General features: G+C 55.5%; 1 protein-coding gene across 18 annotated transcripts in view; it reads left to right on the forward strand.

Moving 5' to 3' along the window:
- Positions 1-24,777, forward strand: part of TRRAP (transformation/transcription domain associated protein) — a 113,142-nt gene that overhangs the window by 15,067 nt on the left and 73,298 nt on the right. For 16 of the 18 annotated variants that reach the window (XM_089320861.1, XM_089320862.1, XM_089320864.1 and 13 more), the window contains exons 7-22: positions 568-624; positions 2,779-2,904; positions 4,654-4,731; positions 4,924-5,012; positions 5,743-5,839; positions 6,831-6,969; positions 9,322-9,400; positions 11,392-11,626; positions 12,108-12,477; positions 12,557-12,654; positions 13,026-13,220; positions 13,588-13,779; positions 15,246-15,411; positions 17,181-17,437; positions 19,166-19,366; positions 22,237-22,388. In XM_089320861.1, coding sequence (XP_089176987.1) covers positions 568-624; positions 2,779-2,904; positions 4,654-4,731; positions 4,924-5,012; positions 5,743-5,839; positions 6,831-6,969; positions 9,322-9,400; positions 11,392-11,626; positions 12,108-12,477; positions 12,557-12,654; positions 13,026-13,220; positions 13,588-13,779; positions 15,246-15,411; positions 17,181-17,437; positions 19,166-19,366; positions 22,237-22,388 — 2,531 coding nt within the window. The remainder of the gene's footprint in view (positions 1-567; positions 625-2,778; positions 2,905-4,653; positions 4,732-4,923; positions 5,013-5,742; positions 5,840-6,830; positions 6,970-9,321; positions 9,401-11,391; positions 11,627-12,107; positions 12,478-12,556; positions 12,655-13,025; positions 13,221-13,587; positions 13,780-15,245; positions 15,412-17,180; positions 17,438-19,165; positions 19,367-22,236; positions 22,389-24,777) is intronic. The other 2 variants (XM_089320865.1, XM_089320876.1) reach the window with 1 other exon arrangement.

Here is a 24,777-nt window from a genome sequence, read left to right on the forward strand (position 1 = left end):
TTGGATTGGAAGTGGAGCGGCCAGGACTTGAACCGGTTTCCACATGCAGTGCTGGCACTGCTGGCCAGGGCTTTAACCCACTGTGCCACAGCGCTGGCCCCCTAAGCATTTTCTCAGTCATAAATTTTTTTGTTTTTTCTTAATTTTTTAAACCATTTTTGATATAATATTTTCATTTTTATGGATTGTGGTGCAGTAATTTTCATATATATGTGTGTGTATATATATATATATATATGTGGTATAAACTGATCAAACCAGGCAGCTAGCCTTTGCATTTCTTAATCTCTTCTTTGTGCATAAAAAGTTCCTTATAAAGCTAATTTTTTTTTTTAAGATTTTATTTATTTATTTGAGAGGTAGAGTTACAGAGAGAGAGACAGAGAGAGAGAGAGAGGTCTTCTGTCCGCTGTCACTCCCCAAATGGCCACAGTGTCCAGAGCTGGGCTGCTCTGGACCCAGAAGCTTCTTCTGGGTCTCCCATGTGGGTATTAAGCCTTGTAACATCTTCATGTCTGTAAGCATCCGGCTTCTGAAATCAAAGTGTCTGTCTTGTTTTGTCTTCAGATACATCATTTTTTGGATTTCGTGAAGCAGATATACAAGGAGCTCCCGAAAGTTGTGGTACGTTTTACTGCAGTTTGAGTCCGTTACACTTGCCTGCTTTCCCAGGGAACTTGGACCAGTGGTTGTAGAAATACTTAGAGAGGATGTTACCTTTAGGATGATGAATGTTAGTGATTGTTAACATTGCTGATAAACCTGCCATTCAGTTTTGGTTTCCTGTTAGTTTAAATAATCTTTTTACATAAATGCATTATATTCTTATTGTAGAAATTTTGAAAAAAGGCAACAGTAACCACCCATAAGTCCTTACTTGTAATTGAACACTAACTTTGAGGTTTGGTTTTGTACATTTTATTTTTTTTAGCTTATAAATCAGTTTGTTTATAGGCTTTCCCTCTTTCTGAAGTACGTTTCAGTTAACCAACCTGTCTGCACAGGTGTACAAGGATGTCCGTCCCAGCTAGAACGCACACCCTCAGGTGTGCGGTGCCTGTCTGGTGCAGGGGACAGCTTTTTCTCTCACGCCTGCTCCGTGCAGTGCCCGCGGGGAGGGGGAGGGGGAGGGGGAGTGTCCCAGAGGGCTTTGCGGTGTTTCCTGGGAAGGTGGGTGGTTGTCAGCTCACAGTGCTGAGGCCTTCTGGGCAGGTGCTGTATGTTTTCAGCATGATTCCTTATCCTCTGCTGTTGCTAAGAACTCAGCACAAGCAGTGCCCACAGCACACAGGTGTGTGCAGAGGAGGAGAGCCCCTCCCCCTTGCTGTCACTCAGGAGATGCCAGCGTCGCAGCTTGGAACCTCTTCTCCGTAGACTGGCAGCTGTGATCTTCAGTGGCCACAGAATTTTCTGTCACATGCATAGCCCTTGACTGTTTGCCTGTTAGTGGCTATTCTGATTTTTGATTTTTTTTTTTTTACTACCACAAATAATGCTTTGGTAAATATTACTGTGCCTAAATCCATTTTTATGTTGGCTTTTAAATAAGGTTTCTTATTAAACTTAAAACAATTTTTTAAGTTCACAAGGTTGGTTCTTTGGTGTTTGTGTGTATATATGTATATATATATTTTTAAGATTTATTTATTTCAAAGTCAGAGTTGCACAGAGAGAGGAGAGGCAGAGAGAGAGAAGAGAGAGGGGTCTTCCATCTGATGGTTCATGCCCCAATTGGCTGAAATGACTGGAGCTGCATGGAGCCAGGAGCTTCCTCCGGGTCTCCCACACGGGTGCAGGGGCCCAAGGACTTGGGCCATCTTCCACTGATTTCCCAGGCCACAGCAGAGAGCTGGATCGGAAGTGGAATAGCCGGGGCTCGAACTAGTGCCCATATGGGATGCCGGTGCTTCAGGGCAGGGTGATAACCTGCAGTGCCACAGCGCCGGCCACTATATGTGTCTTTTTAAGGTTTATTTTTATTTACATGAAAGGCAGTTATGGGGAGAGAGGGAGGGAGAAACAGAGATCTTCCATCAGCTGGTTTACCAACCAGGACTGGGCCAGGCTGAAGCCAAGAACCAGGAGTTTGTTTTGGTATCCCACATGGGTACAGGGGCCCAAGCACTTGGGCCATTCTCCACTGCTTTCCCAGGCCATAGCAGGGAGCTGAATCAGAAAGGGAGCAGCCGGGACTCGAACTGGTGCCCATATGGGATGCTGGCATTGCAGTGGCGGCTTAACCCCTCACGCCTCAGTGTAGTCCCTGGTTCTTTTTATATTTTAAGTATTTGAGTCTGGTCAAAGTGGGTAAAATTGAAAATTTGCCGCTTTGCTTCACCTTGGCTTGGCATGCCTGCTGTTTCTATGCTCTGCTTTGTCTAGGAAGCTGTCTTGTCTCATGTGAATGCCAAATTCTGGGAGGGAGATGGCAGTGGGCTCCACTCTGGGGAGACTGAAGGGTGGGAGGTGCTGCCAGCGGGGCGGAGTGGGTCCCGTGCTGCCTCCTTGGGGCAGGAATGGACTGTAGCGTGTGCTTGAGCTTACTGGCCAGGGAGGAAGGAGTAGGGACTATACCAAGTGAGTCTTTGCCCTGCGTCGGAGGAGTTGGGTTTGTGGCTTGAGAAAGGAGGGAGCCCCGTGTGTGCGCCGGCTTGCACTTGGGGGCTTGAGCCCAAGGTGCAGAAGCAGGTGGAGCGTTTTGGTTCCTTCCACCCGGCGTCAGCAGGTTTCCGTGAGGAGTGGCGTGTAGCTGTAGCGTGACCTTCTCTCTCCACGCAGAACCGCTACTTTGAGAACCCGCAGGTGATCCCCGAGAACACAGTCCCTCCCCCAGAAATGGTTGGCATGATCACAACAATCGCCGTGAAGGTCAGCCCCGAGCGTGAGGACAGCGAGACGCGCACGGTGAGTGCGGTCGTCCGGCTCTGCTGGACCCCCTCCTCCGTGGGGGAAATGAGACTGTAGCCCTCCCGAGTTCTTCCTTCGAGTGCTTGCGGCGTTGGGTGAGTGAGGCAGTGTGTGTGTCTGGCCGAGCGGCACTCTGCTGTGTGACCGGCACTCCCGGCACCCTTGGTGCCAGGATGTGGAGATGGCAGTGTGGGCGCCCTAGGCACTTCTGTCGTTAATGTGGACTGTCTGGACGTTGACGAGGTCCCTGGGAACCGCAGATAACATGGCGCTCAGTGGCTCAGGCACGTCCCAGCCTCAGCGCTCGGGTTCTCGGGCTGAGGAAAGTCCCACGGTCGTCCTTCTGGCCTTGATTCTCCCCTCCTGCTCTGGGAGCCCGTCGGTGGGGTTTGCAGAGGGGACGCTGCTGCTGTCCGCGGGAGGTGCGCCTGAGGGGCCGCAGCTGTTGGCCGTTCTCTGTGACCCACTTCGCTGTGCGGACGTAAAGCTGTTTGATCGCGTGGCTGCACGTGCAGTGTCTGTGCTAGGATGAAGTTGGAACCTCAGTTCCTCTGCTCTCCTGGCAGGTTTTGAATTAGGTACTTGGTTTCTGTGAGCCATTCCTTTCTGTTTTTTCCCCTGTTCACAGCCATTGCCCATTTGTATTTTGAATGTGACGTTTTTCTTTGGAGTCCTCATCTATTACTTATTTATTTATTTTTTGACAGGCAGAGTTAGTGGGAGAGAGAGAGACAGAGAGAAAGGTCTTCCTCCCGTTGGTTCATCCCCCAAATGGCCACTACGGCCGGCTTGCTGTGCCAATCCGAAGCCAGAAGCCAGGTGCTTCTCCTGGACTCCCATGCTGATGCAGGGGCCCAAGCACTTGGGCCATCCTCCACTGCCTTCCCAGGCCAAGCAGAGAGCTGGACTGGAAGAGGAGCAACCGGGACAGAATCCGGTGCCCCGACTGGGACTAGAACCCGGGGTGCCAGCACCATAGGCGGAGGATTAGCCTAGTGAGCTGCGGCATCAGCCTCATTTATTATTTTTTAAAGATTTATTTATTCATTTGAAATAGTTACACAGAGAAGGAGAGGCAGAGAGAGAGAGAGGGAGGTCTTGCATTCGCTGGTTCACTCCCCAATTGGCCACAAAGGTCGGAGCTGCGCTGATCTGGAGCCAAGAGCTTCTTCCGGTCTTCCACGTGGGTGCAGGGGCCCAAGGACTTGGGCCATCTTCTCCTTTCCCAGGCTATAGCAGAGAGCTGGATTGCAAGTGGAGCAGCCGGGACTCGAACTGGTGCCCATATGGGATGGCGGCACTGCAGGCAGCGTCTTTACCCGCTTGGCCCCAGGGCTGGCCCCTGAGTCCTTATCCGTTAAAGCTATTCAGTTTTCTCACTCACTGGACCTGTGAATTCACAGTGGCTTGTAGCTGGTAACCACCAGCCATCAGCAGGCCCTGTTTTACGATAAGCCATGAAATGTCTTTGAATGAAACTGCTGGGTAACTGTACTTTTCTGCTGTTCTTCTAAGCAGGATAATAGGTGATAATTTTTAAATTCTTCCTGAAGTGTTTACTGTCAGTGATTGTGTTGGAAAATATAAAAACCCTTCTGTCAGGTGAGAGCTGTGTGCACTTTTGTTTTCAGAATAGCTGAGGCCTTGTACAGGCGTCCATATTAGCCTTGTGCTCAGTTTGGGGCGGGCGGCAGGGGCCCGAGGTCCGCACAGCGCTGACTGTGGCCTCTCTGCTTGTGTCCACAGCACTCCATCATTCCCAGAGGCTCGCTGTCCCTGAAAGTGTTGGCCGAGTTGCCCATCATTGTTGTCTTAATGTACCAGGTAAGCGTGTTGCCCGTTGGTTTCCTAACCTTTCTGCGGCTGACTCTGACAGCGTTCCCCTCTAATTCTCCCCGGCGGAGGGTGTGCGTGAGACGCAGGCTGACCGAAGTCCTGAACCCTGCAGTCCCCTGACCCCGAGGACTGTGACTGGTGGAGTGCACCAGCCTGGCCATCTGCTGTGTTTGCTTTCAGCTCTACAAACTGAACATCCACAACGTTGTTGCTGAATTTGTGCCTCTGATCATGAATACCATTGCGATTCAGGTATCTGCGCAAGCCAGGTGAGACTTCTGCGGACAGCAACACGGCTGGCTGCCAGCGCTTTGACTCCAAGTACTAGCACACGGGCTGTCACCATTCTTAACTCACGAAAACCAGCGGTGTTAGCGTCTGTGACAATCACACACGTCTGCCCTTTGGCGCTCGGTGTCAGTGATTGTGGTTGCTTGAGTTCCTTACTCTGGGGAGATGAGATGGGGTCCCGGGTTGGGGTGTGGAGCGTGTAAGTGTAGACGTTTCACGAGGCATCACTGTGCCCGCTCTTAGCCCTGGGCCCGCCAGCTGCTCTCGGGTCACAGCCTTGTTCCTGCCTACCCTTCCTGCTGGAGGGCTAGATGCGTGCCCTTCCCTGTCCCCCGGACTTCTGAGCAGGCCGATGGTGTGTGTCAGACCGTCCCACTGAGTCCCTTAGGCCAGGATCTGCGGAGGAGGCCCCTCTGACCGCCCGCAGGCCGTCCGCCCTTCCTGGGTCGCCCTGGATCCTGCGGCTCTGGCTCTGCAGGGACAGGCGCGTGCTGTGTGGCCGCTGTGGAATGGTTTGGCGAACTGTTCGGTTCTGGCTCTTCAACCCGTTAGGTTCTTTGGGACTGCACACGGGTGTGCTGCTGTGGTGCCCTGGTCTCGAGAGCTCCTGTGAGCCTGGGATTTCATTGTGGGTGTAGGCGACTGGGAGCTCTGATGGCGCCTGCAGGGTGGGCGCTCCTCCTTGACCCCTGTTCCGTTCTCGTTCAGGCAGCATAAGCTTTACAACAAGGAGCTGTATGCTGACTTCATCGCTGCCCAGATTAAAACACTGTCGTTTTTAGCTTACATCATCAGAATTTACCAGGTACGTTCGTGCACTTTGTTTGGTGTCACGTTTCCTGAGTTAGCTTCTGTGTGGTGAAGTTCACCTGTGGCGGGTGTGGACGTCTGGGTTCACAGGTGCTTATCGTCGGGAGCACCGGCCCTTCGCAGTGTAGAGGGTGCCCACCCTCCCTGAACGCACCTGTCAGCTGCTGCTCTCCCCAGTCTCTGCACAGCGCTGACTGGTTTTCTGCCCAGCTGTTGTGCCTGATGCAGAATATCATAGAACAGAAGTGAAAACCTACACACGCTAGAAGTAGAAACCACGTTTGGACAAAACCCACAAAACTGTTTGACAGTCTCTGACCTACCCGTCCTCCCCGACCCTCCCTGAATGTATTTAGGTAAGGGTAACGAACACACACTGAGAAATGAGAGCGTTGGTAAGAAAAGTCTCAGTTAGGGAGTGGGCATTTGGCCCAGTGGGTAAGCTGCCTGCACCCCAGCAGTTCTTGGGTTCAGCCCCAGCTCTGGCTCCTGCCTCCAGCTTCCTGCCGGGGCGCACGCTGGGAGGCAGCAGTAATGGTGCAGGCAGCTGAGTTCCTGCCTCCCTGTGGGAGACCTGCTGTTCAGGGCAGCTGGGAGTGCAGCAGGAGGTGTGGGTGTGCGCTCATGGTGCTCGCTTGGTCCCTTCAAAGCCAATGCTGAAACGTCTAGATTCCCCTTGGTATGCTAGCCAGCCTGTGTTACCTTGGGGACTCGCGTGACCCGGTCTGTTAGCATTGTCTCTGGGGTCGCCCACAGCTTAGATCAGTGAGGTGACTGCGTAAAGGGCATTGCTGACAACTTGCACGCACTACAGAAGTGCAAACATCCACACACAGTCAGGCTGTGTGAAAGAAACGGCTGCTTGTGGTGGCGTGCGTCTCTCCCAGCGTGGCAGTGCGTGTGTGCATGGTTAAAGCCGCCGGCTCTCGTCTGGTAGGCTCTTGCTGGGGGCGAGCTGTGCCCTGCACCTGTCACTCTGTTCACAGGAGCTGGTGACCAAGTACTCGCAGCAGATGGTGAAAGGCATGCTGCAGCTGCTTTCCAATTGTCCAGCGGAGACGGCGCACCTCCGGAAGGAGCTGCTGATTGCCGCCAAGCACATCCTCACCACAGAGCTGAGGAACCGTACGTCGGCCTCGTCGGGGGCTGGTGTGGGTGTGGGGCGCAGGCTCCCCGGGTTCTTCCCCCGGGGCTGCCTCTTTCTCCTCTCAGCCTCTATACCTGCCCCCTGCCCAGGCCTCCCTCTTCCTTTGCTTGCTTCCTCTTGCCTGGCACCAGGATTCACTTCTCAACACTCTCATAATTAAATTAAAACAGTTAATCTAGCTTCCTTAGTACAGCTTAAGTTCTGGCGTTAGCACTTGTCTGCCTTTTACCTGCACATCTTTTGAAATTGCAAAAATCTCTGCTCGGTCCCCTCAAGGTGAGCATGAAGCAGTGAGTTCATTCTTCATGCTGTGGAAGTGATGGGCTGGTTCTGTATTTATGCACAGGGCTGATCCTTGGGCATAAAAACAGAATACTTAGGCTTTTTCTCAAATCAGCATTGATTGCTAATTTTAAATAATCTTGCCTATTTGATATGTCCAAACTGTTAGTTGGAGTTGCATCTAATTGTTTACGGATGATAATCATTTTTCGGAGTAAGTTTCTGTATTTACGTGTTGCATTGCAACGCGAGGACTGGGCTGTAAATCGGAGCGAATGTAGAACTGAGACTGGGCTTCCTTCCGCAGGAAGGATACAGGCTCGCGCTAGTACAGCTGTCTCAAGTGTCCGTGTGCTGTAGCTGGAGTCCCAGAGGAACAGTTTGAAAGCCCTGTGTAGAAACGCAGCCCCAGAGCAGAGTGCACCGCAGAAGGATGTCATCCAAGATGTCAGTGCCGCCCTGCTCAAGCCCCGCCAGGCTGGGGCCAGAGCCTCAGTCCCTGCGCAGCTCCGGGGTGGCTCAGCGGCGCTGCCTGTGCTGGGCCAGTTTCCCCTCCGAGCGGCGCCAAGCAGGAGGGTTCTAAGTGGCACGTTTCTTATTCTGCTCACTGGAGTGAGGGAGTCGCACTCGGGTGCTGTTCTCAGATCACCTCTCAGGACCCCTGCCAGGGGCGATGCTTCCATGGCCCTGGGCGTTGGCACCCACTGCGTGGTGACGTCAGACACTGTTCCCGGCTCCCTCGGTCCATACTGTGCACTTGGACCTTTTGACGGCTTCTTTGGCGGTGGACACCTGCTTGCCAGGAGTGCTGGGGAGGGCCCAGGCTTGCACCTCAGACTTGTTGACTTCCGCTCTCAGAGTCTTCCTTACTGGGGTCCCTTTAATGGAGGACTCCTATTTTGAAGCTCGTAGTATTTTGTGGGTTCAAGCAGGTAACAAACATCAGATCTCCAAGTTTTGATTGAAGGGAACTTAGGAAACTTCAGTGTTAACTATCAGCCATAATCATCGTAAAGTATATAAAACGCATGTCCTGGTTCAAATGCCCACATATGCCAGCATCGCCTCTTAGCCTCACCCTTGTGGCATCTGAAATGACGCCAGGTGGTGAAGTGTTTGCCCAAGCTCTGAGAAAACCAGCCAGAAGTCACATTTCCCGGGCTGCTGCTGTGGGGTCATGGAGGGCGTTCAGAAACCCGTAGAGTTTCTTGTACCTTCTCCCTGGGCCTGGCTCTGTGCCGGCCCGTGCCGTGGCATGGCGTGGTTGCTAAGTGGCTTCTATGCCTCTTCTCAATCCCTGGGCGCCTCACTGAGGACAGTCCCGGCGGGCCCCTGCCTCTGACCGCGGGGGCTGCTGGCGGCTGCTCTCCTTGGGCTCCTTCCTCCAGAGGTCAGCAGGGTGCACCCTGGGTCTCTCAGTGTCTGGCCCTCAGTGGCCATTTGCTGGTGAAAACAGGCTTCATCTGACCCACTGGTCAGGCCTGCGCCAGAGTCTGAATGTCCCTTTGAGTGTGTGTGGCTAGAGTTCCCTGAGAGGAGGTGAGGACGGGGCTCAGGGAACGCCGTCTCCACCCTGCCGCACAGCCTCAGAAATGGGGGTCGTCCCTACGTGGTGGCCACTGCGCAGGACTCCGATTAGGGTCAGGCACGTAGGGAGCAGCAGAGCTTGGCGATGGCTCCACCCGCGGGACTGAAGCAGGAGGGAGTCCCATGACAGGCTAGTGGGCCAGGAGCCGTGCCTATGAGAACACGGTGCCGTTTGCTCCACCTCTGTAGTGGACCTGGGAGACCTTGTTTGCTCAGAGTGCCAAGCTGTGACACCGCCAGGGGTCGCCTTCCGGAGGTGTACCCCGTGTCTCAGGGTGGGTGGGTGGGAGCAGCCCTTCAGACAGAATGACGCGTTCACAGCAGTGGCGTGTTAGTGTCAGCTCTCAGCCCGTTCTCGCCACTGTCCTAGACTGAGCACGTGACCTTCCTGGTGTCCTCTCTGGTGTGCCGGGCCCGGTGCTTGGCTGTGAGTGACCTGCGTGTGGACCTTTGCCTTGCAGAGTTCATCCCGTGCATGGACAAGCTGTTTGATGAGTCCATTCTCATCGGCTCGGGGTACACGGCTCGGGAGACGCTAAGGTACGAGGCTGGGCTGGACGTTGGGTGCTCAGGCGCTGGGCGGCGACCGCCAGCTTGTAACGTGCTGAGCCTTCAAAGAAGCGTGGAGTTAGGATGGCGGGCTATCTGGGGCTTGCTTCTTGTGTCGTAGCTTAAAGGAAGAAGCCAGAATAACTGTCTTGTTTTGAATTGTAGGTAAGAACTTTACTAGTTTTTTCTTTCTTTATTTTTTTTTTGGCTTTCTGTGTAGCAGATGGTATTTTGTCAGAGTATTTGACGATCTGGTTTAAGACTATTTGATAATCTAGGCGTTGGTGTGGTGCAGCAGGTTGAGCCTGTGGCTGTGAAGTTGTCCGCTCATGGGAATGCCAGTTTGGGTCTCAGCGGCTCCACTTCCTGCTCGTGTGCTTGGATCTCTGTCAGCCACATGGGAGACCTGGATGGATTTCCAGGCTCTTTTTTTTTTTGTAAGATTTAAAAAAATTTTATTTGAAAGAGTTAGGTCTTCTATCTGCCGGTTTACTCCCTAGATAGCCCCAGTGGCCTGGTCTGGACCAGACCAAAGTTGGAGCCAGGAGCTTCTTCCAGGTCTCCCACCTGGGTGTCAGGGTCGCAAACTCTAGGGCCATCCTCCCTGCTTTTCCCAGGCCGTTAGCAGAGAGCTAGATTGGCAGTGGAGCAGTCGGGACATGGACCAGTGCCTGTATGGGATGCTGGCATTGCAGGCGGTGGCTTTACCTGCTACGCCAAAGCCCTGATTTCCAGGCTTTTGGCTTTGACCTGGCCCGGCCGCGGCCATTGCGGCCGTTTGGGGACTGGACCAGTGGATGGAGAGCTGACCTCTATTTCTCTGTCTCTCCTTCTCTAACTGTGCCTTTCCAGCAATAAAAAAGGGTAAAGATATTAGATAATCTGCTAAGAAATAGCGGGGGAAAGCCTGTGGGCCCTGCACAGGGAGCTCACGTGACGCCGGGGATATTTTGAAGTATTTCTGCTGTTGCACAGGGAGCTCACCCGACGTCGCTGATATTTTAGAGCATTTCTTTTGTTGCTTGCACTTAGGAAAACGTGACAAGTTATCCTTGCTAAAGGAGGGAGTTAGTATTTCGTGGCCTTTAAATGTAAAGTGCATCAGTGTTTGTCAACTTTTGCTCCTAGTGGGGAGGTTTGATGGGTCTTTTGAAGAATGCACAGGGCGCTCTGGATGGACACACTGTATTCTGTATCAAAATATTGCTAGAAAATATCAAGTGAGACCACGTGAGCCCTGGGAGCTGGGCCTGCCTAGAATCAGACATCAGATCCTGTGGCTCCTTTTGAAACCCTCAGTGCCTCCCCGTTGCCCTTAGACAAAACGCAGACTCGACCCCGGCACAGAAGTGTCTGTGTGGGTCAGCTCTGCCTCCCGTCCTGCATCTGCCAGTGTTGCTGCCCCTCCCTGACCTGCCGCAGCCGTCCTGGCCCTGCGCTACTCAGCTGTTCCGGGCAGCTTCCCTCAGGGCCTGTGTCTTCTCCCGTTCCCCCATCTGGAAATTTCTCTGTGTTTTTGCCTCCTGGTTCCTTTTTGTCCTCAAGGAGACCCCACAGGTGTAGCTCACCCTGCCCTCGTCCCATCTGCTTGGGCTCTTGCCAACATGCGTAACTTCTTTCTTACGTGCTCCCCTCCCGTAAGTAAGTCTCGTGAGGGCAGGGGCTCTGTTAACTGTGGTCGCTGGGGGGCCTGGTGTTTAGCCCAGGGTCTGGCACGTGGCACACGTCCACCTGTTTAGTGGAAGAACTAGCAGCCTGCACGTTAGCGTCGCCCGAGTGACCAGTCTGTGGACACAGACTGTTGTGAGCTCCAAAACCCGTCCAGCGCACGATCCCGCTGCCGACGGTCAGGGCCTGTGTGACACACTCGAAGTCGGCCTTGTAAGCTGGGAAGTGGGGGGCCTGGAGGGTGACGTGGGGGCACGGTGCCCATGGCTGTGCCTCCCTGCGGTGGGCTGAGTGCGGGGGGTCTCTGCCCGCAGGCCGCTCGCCTACAGCACGCTGGCTGACCTCGTGCACCACGTCCGCCAGCACCTGCCCCTCAGCGACCTCTCCCTCGCCGTCCAGCTCTTTGCCAAGAACATCGACGACGAGTCCCTGCCCAGCAGCATCCAGACCATGTCCTGCAAGCTCCTGCTGAACCTGGTGGACTGCATCCGCTCCAAGAGCGAGCAGGAGAGCGGCAACGGCAGGGACGTGCTGATGCGCATGCTCGAGGTGCGCCCCGCCCCTCCTCCTGCCGGCACTGAGCTTGCCGGGCCGCGGTTAGCCAGCCGCGTGCAGCCCAGCCAGTGAGTGCCCTGCTGTGCCGCTGCGGCAGCCCGTACGCATGGGTCATCAGTGTCTGCTCCCCCGAGTGCCGGGCGCACTGGGAAAAGTCCCCCGTGGAAGCGCCTGGCTCACTTCCGCCCGTGACTGGTTGGAAGAGTTCTTTCCAGGCACCGTGGCCAAGCGCTCACTCGGCTGTGGACACCTCCAGGGAGACCCTGGGTGGGTGCCTGGGCGAGGTCCGTGGCCTGGGTGGAACCCACGCCTGCCCATCTGGCCGTCGCCCCCTCCCCCGAGGCAGAGGTGGAGACAGGACGGGGTGAGGGCACTGTTCATCTGCTTCCCCTTGTGCGCCTTCCTCGCCTCTTAGAACAGGAGTGACCTCTCATTTCTGTCTTCCCTCCTCGACCTTCTCTTCTCTTCCCATCAGGTTTTTGTCCTCAAATTCCACACCATTGCTCGGTACCAGCTCTCTGCCATTTTCAAGAAGTGCAAGCCTCAGTCGGAACTGGGAGCTGTGGAAGCAGCCCTGCCTGGGGTGCCCACGGCCCCCGCGGCCCCGGGCCCCACCCCCTCTCCCGCCCCTGTGCCCACCCCGGCCCCGCCCCCACCCCCCACCCCAGCGACCCCAGTGACCCCAGTGACCCCAGCCCCTGTGCCGCCCTTTGAGAAGCAAGGAGAAAAGGATAAGGAAGACAAGCAGACGTTCCAGGTCACGGACTGCCGGAGCTTGGTGAAGACGCTGGTGTGTGGCGTCAAGACCATCACGTGGGGCATCACGTCCTGCAAAGCGCCCGGTGGTAATTCCCCCTCGTGCCCGTGGGAGCGGCTTCTCGGGCAGGGGCCTGGCCCGCGGCTCACGTGCTCCCTCTCTTCCAGAAGCTCAGTTCATCCCCAACAAGCAGCTGCAGCCCAAGGAAACACAGATCTACATCAAGCTCGTGAAATACGCCATGCAGGCTTTGGATATTTATCAGGTAAGGGCGTGTGCCCTCCGGGAAGTGGGAGGATGCACTTGGAACCAGAGCCCCGGCCCTGTGCCTGCGCCCGGCAGCCTAGCCTTGCGTTCGTGCTGAGCATTCTGACCGGGGACAGTCGCAGCTGGTGCGTTTTGTGGTGCAGGTGGCAGACGTGGAATGCAGTAGAAACAGAATTGAGGTCTGCTAAGTTTTTTTCCTAGTGAAGACTTTTTAAAAAATATTCTTTTCTACAATTACGATGAGAAAAATGAATTGAAAAGATGGGAGGATGCTTTATTAAGTTCGAGGGCCGTGTTGAGTGACGTGAGCGGTGGCAGAGTCTGCACAGGGCCTGCGCTCTGACACCCGCGGTGCTTCCCCCACACCAGGTCCAGATCGCAGGCAGCGGCCAGACCTACATCCGCGTCGCCAACTGCCAGACGGTGCGCATGAAGGAGGAGAAGGAGGTGCTGGAGCACTTCGCCGGCGTCTTCACCATGATGAACCCCCTCACGTTCAAGGAGATCTTCCAGACCACGGTCCCGTACATGGTGGAGAGGATCGCGAAGAACTACGCTCTGCAGGTGCGGGCACCGTCCTCGTCTGTCTGCTGGCTGCGTGGCCGCCTTCATTTTGGAGATGTTAACAACAGTGTTGCGGAAGCGTGCCTGTAGAGCAGAATCTAGGGAAGTGGCCGGGACACGCGCTTGGAGGTGTCCCCCTCCCTGTGCAGAAATGAAGCGTGCATAAACGCAGGCTCCTCGTCGTTGGTGGCCAGGACGAAATCGCAGCCAGCGCTTGCAGCTCTGCTCAGAGCTCAGCAAACCGGTGGTGTTTGCTCCCTCCTAGGTGGATGACTAATTGCCTAGCGGTGCCTGACTGGGGGTCGGTGTCGCGTGTTGGGGGAGGGATGCCGATGCCGTGAGTCCCACGCAGCTCTTGTTTTGACAGATTGTTGCCAATTCCTTCCTGGCCAATCCCACTACCTCGGCGCTGTTCGCCACAATTCTGGTGGAGTATCTCCTGGATCGGCTGCCGGAGATGGGCTCCAACGTGGAGCTCTCCAACCTGTACCTCAAGCTGTTTAAACTGGTCTTCGGCTCCGTCTCCCTCTTCGCAGCTGAAAACGAGCAGATGCTGAAGGTAAGGCTGGCTCCCTGTCGGGAGCCGTGTGTTCAGGGTTTGTCGTCAGATTGGGTTGTCACTTTGAGTGGAAACTGGCCGAGTACCCAGTTTGTCTGGTAGGCCGTTTGGTGAGCGGGCACGTTGTGATTGGTGGTGCCACCGTTAGTCTCTTTCTGTGGCCCCCCCAAGGCAGGAGCACCTTGATCGTCCTTGCTGGTTTTAAAATGAAGTGAAGCAAAGGACACGGAAGGAGCAGAGGCCCTCGTCTTGGTGCCCACTCTGACCGTGAGCAGCAGTGTGTTTCAGGAGCCTTTCCTTGCTCTTCCATGTCAGATCCAGCTTGTGTTCCTTTATCACCACCGTGGAGGAACTGTCTGGCCACACATTCCCAGAGATCACGAATCTCGCCTCGTTGGATCTCACCAGTTAACTTGAATCTAGCAAATGTCTAAAACCTGCCTGGAGCAGCAGGTGGCAGAACAAAACCTCGCCAAAATTCACGCCCTCTTAAGGCACGATGTTTTACTTCCTGCAGCAAGCCGGATGTTGTCCCCACTGGGGTCTGAGGAGACGTTTCCCCGGGGAAGAGTGAGGGCGCAGCAGGATCTGCTGTTTCTGGGGGCAGTGTGCAGGTGGTGGTTGGTGCCGGGGCCGGCCCTCGTTCAGTTACCGGCAAGCTTACACGGAGTCTGTGACAGCATGGAAGTTAAGGACGGGATGCCTCTCGCCAGCACTGCAGGACAGCACAGAGGAAACAGAATAAACCCAAACAGGACGCGCTGAGAGGCGAGCCTGCTGGATACTGTGCCAGAAAAGCACTCCAGCACGCCCATACGGGGTGCCGGCACTGCAGGTCGGGGCCCTCAGCCGCTGTCCCACAGCGCCGGCCCCGTCATAGCGGTTCAGTTGAGTAGAATGACCTCTGGATTCTGTAATCATGCCACACACAGTGCAGTTTGGAAGCGTGCAGGAAGGTTTCAGGCTAAACAGCCCACGACACGTCAAAACCAAGACTGGCGTTTGAAGTGCAAAGCTAACGCACTTTAAGTGTGGATTAAATCCCCTTAAGAACTAACAAGTGGGTTTTTTAAAGGAGGGTCCCTGTGAATGCTTTGTTTTTGAGTCTTGCAAACACGATCTTTGGTTGGATTGCTAGAGAGATTTCAGTTCCTTGAGGTACATCTCACGTGAAGGTGGTCACAGGAACTGGGCTTGCCTGTGTGGCTCCCTGCAGGAGTGATCGTGCGTGCACTGGAAGTGTGCAGCCGGCTGACCCCTTCCTGTGGGCAGGGGCCGTGCACTGCTGCTCCCCCAGACGAGCTGCTGGGAGCCAGCAGCGCCCTTCAGGAGAAGTTAATCTGATTAAATAAACGGTGGGAGGGGCTTACTTTATTGTTTTCTTTGCTGTTGGGTTGTGGTGGAGCTGTGGATTGCTCCAGGAGTGGGTGGGGACCCTCCCACTGATTGGTCTCCTCCCCCCACAGCCTCACCTGCACAAGATTGTGAACAGCTCGATGGAGCTCGCACAGACAGCCAAGGAGCCCTACAACTACTTCCTGCTGCTCCGGGCGCTCTTCCGCTCCATCGGCGGGGGCAGCCACGACCTCCTGTACCAGGAGTTCCTGCCCCTCCTCCCCAACCTCCTGCAAGGTGAGCATGCGAGGGCTGCCGGGGGATTGCCGGAGTTCATCCCTGGTGCCTTCCCTGCCCTTCTTCCAAGGCTGTGGGCTGGGCGCTTCTTCCCTCCCCAGACTGGAATGGGGTTTGGGAGATGCGGGTTTCCCCAGTTACAGCGCCGTTGCCTTTTTGTGGTGTGGGGTGAGCAAGTCTAGAAAGAAAGGGGCTTGGTCAGGTCAGGAATGCCTAGACAAGGAGAAAGAAGGAAAACGCGGGCTGGAAAGCTGATTATGTTTTCTAGTTTCTAGTTTGTACAGCTGGAAACTTGGAAGTCCTGTGATCAGGAGTGCTCTCAGTGACACACAGTTTGAGGGCAGCTTGGTCCCTGGAGTATTCACGGGTGTGAACTGATTGGAAATTCTGGCCTAGGGTTCTTGTTTTATTTTTCTAAGATGAGCCTTTGGGAAGAGACAAGTTTTGCGTGTCCATGCTAACCCATCGTGCAGTCGTCCCCACCCCCAGGCTGGCTGACGTCCCCTGCTGTGCTCACGTTGCTGTCCCCAGCTTCTCTCTCCCCTCCTGGCTGTTAACAGGGTTCTTCTCCCGGCAGCTTGGCACTGGGCCCCTTCACCACGGTTTCTTCCTTTGTGTTCTGAGTGTGGTCCTCGTGCTTTGTGATATCCGCCGGATGAGCTCTGTGCCATTCTGCTGCGGCCTGTGCCACGTCGGATGTGCCTCGTTCGGTGCCCACTGTTGTTTCTTGGTCTTCAGTGGGACGGTGGCTCATCGTCCTGCGGTGGCTGGGCTGGCTTTCCCAGGAGGCTCCTCTCTGTAACAGACAAAAGGGGACCTAGCAGTTAAGGTCCTGGTTAGGACACCCACGTTCCACACTGAAACACTTGGATTTGAGCCCTGGCTCCAGCTCCCGATTTCAGCTCCCTGCTGGTACTGACTCTGGAGGCAGCAAGATGCCTCAGGTGGTCGGGTCCCTGCCACCTGTGGGAGAGCCAGGTGGAGTTTTGGCTCCTGGCTTTGACCTTTGAGATGTTGGGGGAGTGCATCAGTGGATGGCACAGGCTCTGTGTCTCTACCCCTCAAATTGAAAAAGAAATGGTTGTTAGAGCATGGGCCTTAACCATGTTCTGTTGGAGGCCCGAAGAAGGAAGTTTGCCAACTGTGGCCTTGACGTGAACGCATCCCATTGACATCTGTGCTTTAGATCGGGCTTATCAATAGCATAATGTGGTTTTTGAAAAATGACTGATAATGTCATTGAAATTTTTTAAAGATTTATTTGAGAGGCAGACTTAGAGGGAGAGACAGAGAGATCATCCGTCTGCTGGTTCACTCTCCAGATGGCTACAATGGCAGGAGCTGGGCCAGACCAAAGCCAGGAGCTTCTTTCTGGGTCTCCCACGTGGGTGCAGGGATCCAAGCACTTGGGCCATCTTCTGCTTTCCCAGGCCACAGCAGGGAGTTGTATCAGATGTGGAGCAATGGGGACTTGAACTGGCACCTCTATGGGATGCTGGCACTGCAGCATTGGCTTAATTACTATGCCACAGGACTGGCCCGTGTTATTTACATTTTAAGGACATAATATTTAAATTTAATATTACGTACGGAGCTTAGTAGTTGTGGCTACCACAGGAGGGCTCACAGATGCAGGGACAGAGCAGAGGGGACACAGGCCTGGGACCCTGCCCTCGGCGAGCGCTGCCGGTGCTGGCACCCACCGCCCCCGCCGGGGCTGGCCCTCACCGCCCCCGCCGGTGCTGGCACTCACCGCCTCTGCCTTCCAGGACTGAACATGCTGCAGAGCGGCCTGCACAAGCAGCACATGAAGGACCTCTTCGTGGAGCTGTGTCTCACGGTGCCCGTGCGGCTGAGCTCTCTGCTGCCCTATCTGCCCATGCTCATGGATCCCCTGGTGTCCGCGCTCAATGGCTCGCAGACATTGGTCAGCCAGGGCCTGCGGACTCTGGAGCTGTGTGTGGACAACCTGCAGCCTGACTTCCTGTACGACCACATCCAGCCAGTGCGAGCAGAGCTCATGCAGGTGAGTGTGCGCTCCCTTCACCAGCAGGGGGCGCCAGACGCTGGTGTTTCTAGTTTTTCTTGGCCTCTGTCTCCTGTGGACTCTGCTGACTGATGTATTAGAAGATGGAAAGAGATACTGGGATTGTTGAACGGATCCTTGCTTTGCGGTGTTCCCTTGTCGTCAGAGCACTTCTGCAAGTGGTGTGGTCTCAGGTGGTGACTTAGGAGGGCGACTTGTCAGTGTGTGGCCACAGACGAACCCCAAGACCGGCGGTCAGGTAGCAAAGGGCAGCAGGCCCCACCCCACCCCGGGGAGGGGCAGCTGATGGTGGCGGTTGTTCGGAAGACGAAGCTCTTGTTCCGTGGGTATGGTGTGCTCAGCGTCTGAGGGTTTCCCTTCATGCTTTGCTGCGTTGCTGATGGGTGATGTGGCTGGGACTCATGGCAGGTCTGGGCTGCTCGTCTGTTACATTCTTGTCTGCCTCTTTAGGACACAGGACTGGATCTGGAGAGGGGTCAGAGACTTGGTCACTCCTGGGGCTGGGGGTCTCTGCGGTGTGGACCTGAAAAGGTGGCTGGGAGGCTTTCCTGCCTGTTCTGATGTCTGGTCCTTGAGCTGCATCTGGGCTGGGAGGAGGCGGCGTGGGGGTGGGACGTGGGTCTGCAGTCACTTAGAGAGTTGGGAGCAGCACTGTTGGTTCTGGCAGGCAGGCAGGCCCCGGCCCTGACCCAGGTGTGCGGGAGCCAGGCCTTCCTGCCACACCCTGAGGCCGGCAGTGCCTGACCTGGGCAAGGTCACAGCACAGTAACCCCACAGTCCTTACAAGTGGCACAGTGGCGGTCTCTTGAGGCCCCTGCTCCTGGGGAACACGAGGCTCAGTGCTGGGGAAGGGCTCAGACCCACCTTTGGGCCTGGAGAAACGAGAGAATTGGGATTTTGCTTGGTTTAGAGAAAAGAGCTGAGACGGTGTGCTAAGCTTGAGTGTTGCTAGGTGGTGGTGCTTGACCCTGCTGGAGAGGTAGTGTAGCTCTGGACTGTGGGAACTCTAGGGTGTAGGATGACCTGAGGGAAGAGACGAGGCGTTGACTGGGTGGTGGTGCTTGACCCTGCTGGAGAGGTAGTGGAGCTGTGGACTGTGGGAACCTCTAGGGTTTAGGATGACCCGAGGGAAGAGACGAGGCGTTGACTGGGTGGTGGTGCTTGACCCTGCTGGAGAGGTAGTGGAGCTGTGGACTGTGGGAACTCTAGGGTTTAGGATGACCTGAGGGAAGAGACGAGGTGCTGACTGAGTGTTGGTGGCAGCTGAGTGTTGGGGCTGTGCATGAATCGCTGCTCCTGTAGTTCTGTGATGGAGGTGACCCCAGCACCCGCGCCTTCCCCGTGACCAGTCCTCTCTGACGTGTATGTGGCACTCGCTTACCCAGTCTGCACGTTACAAAGCCTGGGAACTCGCCGGCTCTCCCTGACTCTGAGCTCCCGCCTGGCCTTGTGCCTGTCTGACTGCTCTGGCTTGGCAGTCTTCCTGTGGTGCTCCGTGCGTGGTTGGAGCACGCTCCCTCGTCCGTCTCGCGGGAGCACAGGGCACGTTCGTGGGCACATTCGTGGGCATGTGTGCGTGAGGAGGGAGCTGCCTCTGGGGTGTGGGGGGTGGGATTGTTGCCGTCGCGCTGTGCTGTGACTTACTTGGCATTTGGAGTTGTGACCGTGTTCCCCTGAGATGACTTCACGAAGCACGTTGGGTTCTAGGCTTTGTGGCGCACTTTACGCAATCCTGCCGATAGCATCTCTCACGTGGCCTACCGTGTCCTGGGCAAGTTTGGCGGCAGCAACAGGAAGATGTTAAAGGAGTCCCAGAAGCTGCACTACGTCGTGACGGAAGTTCAAGGCCCCAGCATTACCGTGGAGTTTGCCGACTGTAAAGCATCTCTTCAGCTCCCCATGGAGAAGGTAAAGTGGGAGGCAGGGGGTTGGTGCGGATCTGTGTCTCCTTGTTAGAGTGGATGTCTGTGTGACAGCCTGTACACACGGTGGGATTTCCTGGGAGAACTTCCCACTCAGGATCACCTCGATCAGCACAGGTGGCTTTGCAGGCGCCCATGGCGGGATGTTTCCCCAAGAATCTGGGGCCCTGGGATCCTGGCACGGTTCCCTCTGTCCTGGTGACGGGGAGGTGATGCCCAGCCCCTCTTGCCCTTGGACCCTGGCCTCCCGGTCCCCTAGGCTCTAGCTCCATCTAGAACCCGGGTTGCCTGGTCGCTGCCCTCCCCTAGACACAGCTCGGGTCCTCTTGTTCCTGGCTCTCGGCTCCTGGGCTGCTCTCTGGGTTCCTGGCATCTTACCAGATGCCGTCCTGGGTCTCGGCACTTGCGTGTTGTTCGCCCCTTTACTGCCTCACGCTTGCATTTGTTGCCAACTGTGGGCCAGCCCACAGTCCTGGCCGCTCCTTTCCTGCTCATATCCTGGCGTTCTGCCTTGTGGTCCGGGACTCTTAGCTGGCTCCTGTACGTCGGCTGCTGTTGAGAGGACGTTGCGGTAGCCTTGTGGGTGTGGTGCTGCGGAGTGATGCAGCCGGACTCCCATGCCCCTTGCCGACCAGTGTTGTGCGGCCTGCAGCCGCGTTCCTCGCTCCCTGGGCCAGGCTCAGCCTGCAGCGTGCCCGGCTGGCTCTCCCGTGTGAGAGGCTCCCCCACACAGCGGGTTTTTTTTTTAAATACCAGACTTCCCCAAATGCTAGGTGGGGAGGAGGGCTGAGTGTCACTCTGCACTGGTTGTCTGTGGCCATCTCCTTCTGCCTGCCCCTCGACTTCTCAGGCCTGTGTCTTCTCGCGGGCTCCCCCGGAGCAGGGCTGCCCACCCCAGCCCATCGTGCAGCCCTTCTTCAGGGTGTTTTCCAGGCGAGCACACTGCTCCCCAGAGAGCACTGGCGGCCAGGATTCTCTGTCTGTGTTGAAACCACCCAGCAAACGTCTCTCTGCTAGCAGCACTTGGCTGCGTCTTGGGTGACTCTCTCAGGTCAGTGTCCCCGTGCTTCACCCTGGCAGTGGCAGGGTTGGTGGACACAGTGGAGACTAAGGCATCTGATTTTGCTTGCCTTCTGTATAGACTGAGCAGAGCAAAAAGATCCCTTTAGAAGTGGCTTTGGCCCGAAGCAGCTGATGCATGGGAGAGGTGAGGTTTTGCAGCTGGCTGCTAACAGCTCCGCTGGGCTGCACGGACAGGAGGAGGTACTGCGGAGGCCTCTGGGCAAGCAGGCGTTGTCCCAGTGGGCTGCAACACAGCCCGTGGGCCCTGGTCAGGCCAAGTGCCATGACTGCGTGAGGCAGCTTTGCATTTGGCACAGTGAGCAACCCTTGACTCTTCCTCGCAGGTCATTGATTAATTCATTGAAGCTGGTACTGTGGTGTAGCAGGTAAAGCCGCCGCCTGCAGTGCCAGCATCCCATATGGGTGCCGGGTTCAAGTCCCGGCTGCTCCACTTCCCATCCAGCTCTCTGCTATGGCCTGGGAAAGTAATGGAAGATGGCCCAAGTCCTTGGGCCCCTGCACCCATGTGAAAGCCCCAGAAGAAGCTCCTGGCTCCTGGCTTCAGACCAGCGCAGCTCCAGCTGTTGCCATCTGTTGAGTGAACCAGTGGATGGAAGACCTCTCTCTCTCTTCTCTCTGTGTGTAACTTTGCCTTTCAAATAAATGAATAAATCTTTTGTATTTGAAAGGCAGAATTAGAGAGGCAGAGGCAGAGAGAGAGGTGTTAACTGTTAACACTGACCTGTTCCTTGAGTTGTGTATGATTACCATGAAGGCTTCAAGTTAATTTTGTGTGTGATTGTGCCACCCCATGTTCCTGATGGAGCTAATTGAAATGAACATGATAAAAATGTGTGTGTGTGTAGCTGTCTGTGTAGGTTTTCTGGGGGAAAAATGATGTAAACCTTATTCTCTTTTGAAGAGACAATTTTAAAAAAGCTTACACGGCCATCTCTTAGGTTGATCTCAGAGTCTGTGGCCTCAAGAAACTCTCCTCCCTCCCCCCCTTCTTTCTTTTTAAAGATTTATTTATTTGAAAGAGTTACACAGAGAAGGAGAGGCAGAGGTATGTGGGGGGAGGAGAGAGAGAAGGAGAGGGAAAGAGAGAGAGAGAGAGAGGTATTCCATCCACTGGTTCACTCCCCAATTGGCCGCAACTGCTAGAGCTGCTAGCTGGCTCTGGAGCCAGGAGCCTTCTCTGGGTCTCTCACGCGGTTGTAGGAGCCCAAGGACTTGGGCCATCTTCCACTGCTTTCCCAGGACACAGCAGAGAGCTGGATGGGAAATGGAGCAACTGGGACTCGAAGCAGCAGTGCGCTTAAGGGATGCCAGCTCTGCAGGCGGCAACTTTAACCTCTGTGCCACAGCGCCGGCCCCAGCTCATCTTTCTTGTTATTAGAACTTCGACGTGGGCGTGCAGGCACATGTGTGTTTGTGTGACAGCAAACTAAAGACTCTGTGTGTGTGGATGATACAGAATCGGGATCAGTCTGAGTGTGGATGACACAGTCAGGATCAGTGTGTGTGTGTGTGTGTGTGTGTGCGCGCGCGCGCATGCTCCCAGGTGCAGGTTCAGGCCAGCAGATGTGTCCCCAGACATTTCCACGCATCTTCCCCTGAGTGTTGAATTCGGCCTCAGGTTTTAGTTGGCGCCGTGCAGTCCCGTCTGGGGACTGGCCGAGGGCCCGTTGGAGGAGCGCTTGTTGGGGTCTGTGTGTGCCGCCCGTGCTTTCAGGGAGACTTTTCCAGATCAAGATGTCCGTACACGCCGTGGTTTTGTGTTTCGTGTTGCAGGCCATCGAAACGGCTCTGGACTGCCTGAAGAGCGCCAACACGGAGCCCTACTACCGGCGGCAGGCGTGGGAGGTGATCAGGTGCTTCCTGGTGGCCATGATGAGCCTGGAGGACAACAAGCACGCGCTCTACCAGCTCCTGGCCCACCCCAAGTGCGTTCTGTCCCGCAGTGTGGGCCCTCGCTGTGGGATGTGGGCGGGTTGGGGGGGCACTCTACCAGCTCTAGGCCCACCCCAAGTGCGTTCTGTCCTGTGGGTGTGGGCCCTCGCTGCGGGATGTGGGTGGGGTGGGGGGCGCTCTACCAGCTCCAGGCCCACCCCAAGTGCGTTCTGTCCTGCGGTGTGGGCCCTTGCCGTGGGATGTGGGTGGGGCGTGCCTGCTCTACCAGCTCCTGGCCCACCCCAAGTGTGTTTTGCCTCCACCGGTGTGGGCCTTCGCTGCGGCATGTGGGCGGGGACTGCCCAGGTTTCTGTGTTTGCATGCGCTCTTCTTTTAGCCTTGGAGAACAGAGGAGAATCTGGATGCTTGGGGATTGGGGTGATCTTGCTTGCTGTCTGCCGTGTTGCTTCCATTTTTTTTTAAAGATTTGTTTTACTTAATTGAAAGACAGAGTTAGAGGGAGAGACAGAGAGGGAGAGACAGAGAGCTCGATCTTCATCTGCTGGTTCACTCCCCAGATGGCCGCAACAGCCAGGGTGTCCTCCAGGTCTCCCATGCAGCGGGCAGAGGCCCGAACACTTGTCATTACCAGGGAGCTGGATTGAAAATGGGGCAGCTGGAACACGAACTGGCACCCATGTGGGATGCCAGCTAACCTGCTTAACCTGCTGTGCCACAGCTCTGGCCCCTCCATTTGGTTTTATGCCACAAGGAATCGAGGCTCCTGGCCCATTCCCCCGGTGCTTCCTGTGTTGTCCCAGCACCTGGCACTGATCTTTGTCCAGACACCTGTCATGTGGTGTGTGTATTTTCCTATTACAACTTAAGGCTGTGCATGACCTTCATATATATCATAGTCTTTTGGAGATTGTGTGTGTGTATATACACACATATAAAGTCTAATGTATAACTATATGACATACACACACACACATATATATAAAGGGCATTGGAGGGAGCCGTTCCGTGAGGAAGCAGCAATGTGAGTGAGAGCTCAGCAGGAAGCGGGTGGGGCAGACCTGCACAGGCTGGGTCATCATGCCTGGGTTGTGAAATTTAAAGTAAAGGCGAACCTCAGAACCCCTCCCAGAGGTAGAGACCTACAGAAATTGTCTAGACTTGGGAATGAAGAGAACTGTTAGGTAAGAAGCGCAGTGCTTACCGGCGATGGGTGCAGAGAGGAAGATGGAAAAGTCCAAGAGGGAGGGAGGGAAGTGAAGGACAGAGGAAGGCGTGTGCTGCCGGAGGCCCCCAGGGACCAGGGACGGGGCGGAGGTGGCCGAGAAGTGAGAGACAGGCTCTTGCTCAGTGAGTCCAGAGCAGGACACGGAAACATGAATCCACACGTGGACACAGGATGGGGAAGTAGCCACGGATCAGAAGACGGGGGACGTGTTCTAGGCTGGGTGACCACGAGGCTGCCTGCCTGTGGGCGGTGGGTGGGCAGCTGTGAAGCCACAGGGTGCAGAGGGTCTCCATGTGGAGGGAGACAGCAGATCTGAGGTGAGAGGACACCATGAAGGGCGTTCAGGAAACAGAGGTGTGTTCAACTCAGAACAGACGTTCCAGGTGGGAGACGCAGACACAGCCAAGCTCCCCCAGGGAGCTGTGAGACGGCGAAGGAACAAAGTAGAGACAGCGGCAGTGCAGCCGTGCGGCTGTTCCTTGTGGTCACGGCTGCTTCCGGGAACCCTGCCGATGTCAGAACCCACAGATGCTCCAGTCCCTGGAGTGAACTCTGTGGTATTCGCATGGAGCCCACGTGTACCTTCTTGTGTGGTTTTTTTTTGTTTGTTTGTTTTTGTTTTTTTGAAGACTGATTGATTTATTTAAAAGACAGGAAGAAAGAGAGTGGTCTTTCAACTGAGGGTTCACTCCCCAAATGGCTACCGCACTGGAGCTGGGCCAGGGTCTGGAGCCAGGAGCCTGGAACTCCATCTGGGTCTGTGGTGTGGGTGGCAGGGGTCCAAGCACTGGGACCATCTGCTGCTCTCCCAGGGTGTCTGCACATTAGCCGGGAGCTGGATTGGAAGTAGAGCAGCCAGGACTTTGGCGCTCACATGGGATGCCGGCATTGCAGGTGGTGTTTGCTGTGGTCACGTGTAGACTGAACCGTGGCTGGCATGTTAAATGTCACATAAAGGAGCGCTGCACTGCATCGTGAGGGGAATAGGGTCGAGAGGAGAGCGTGCACGTGCAGTCAGACCTTCCCCTGTGCTGTTGGCTGAATCCACAGACGCAAAACCCGTGGATCCTGAGGCCTGATGGATGGGCCTCAGCTACAGTGGGACACAGCTAAAGTGACAGTTACAGGGAAGCTTCCACCTTAAAGGTCACACGGACTGGAGCAGTCCGAGTGCTTACTGTCTGGCAGATAGGAAA

Source organism: Oryctolagus cuniculus, chromosome 19, assembly GCF_051225735.1.
Source record: "Oryctolagus cuniculus isolate XC-2025 breed Fujian yellow rabbit chromosome 19, ASM5122573v1, whole genome shotgun sequence".
Taxonomy (NCBI): Eukaryota; Metazoa; Chordata; class Mammalia; order Lagomorpha; family Leporidae; genus Oryctolagus; species Oryctolagus cuniculus.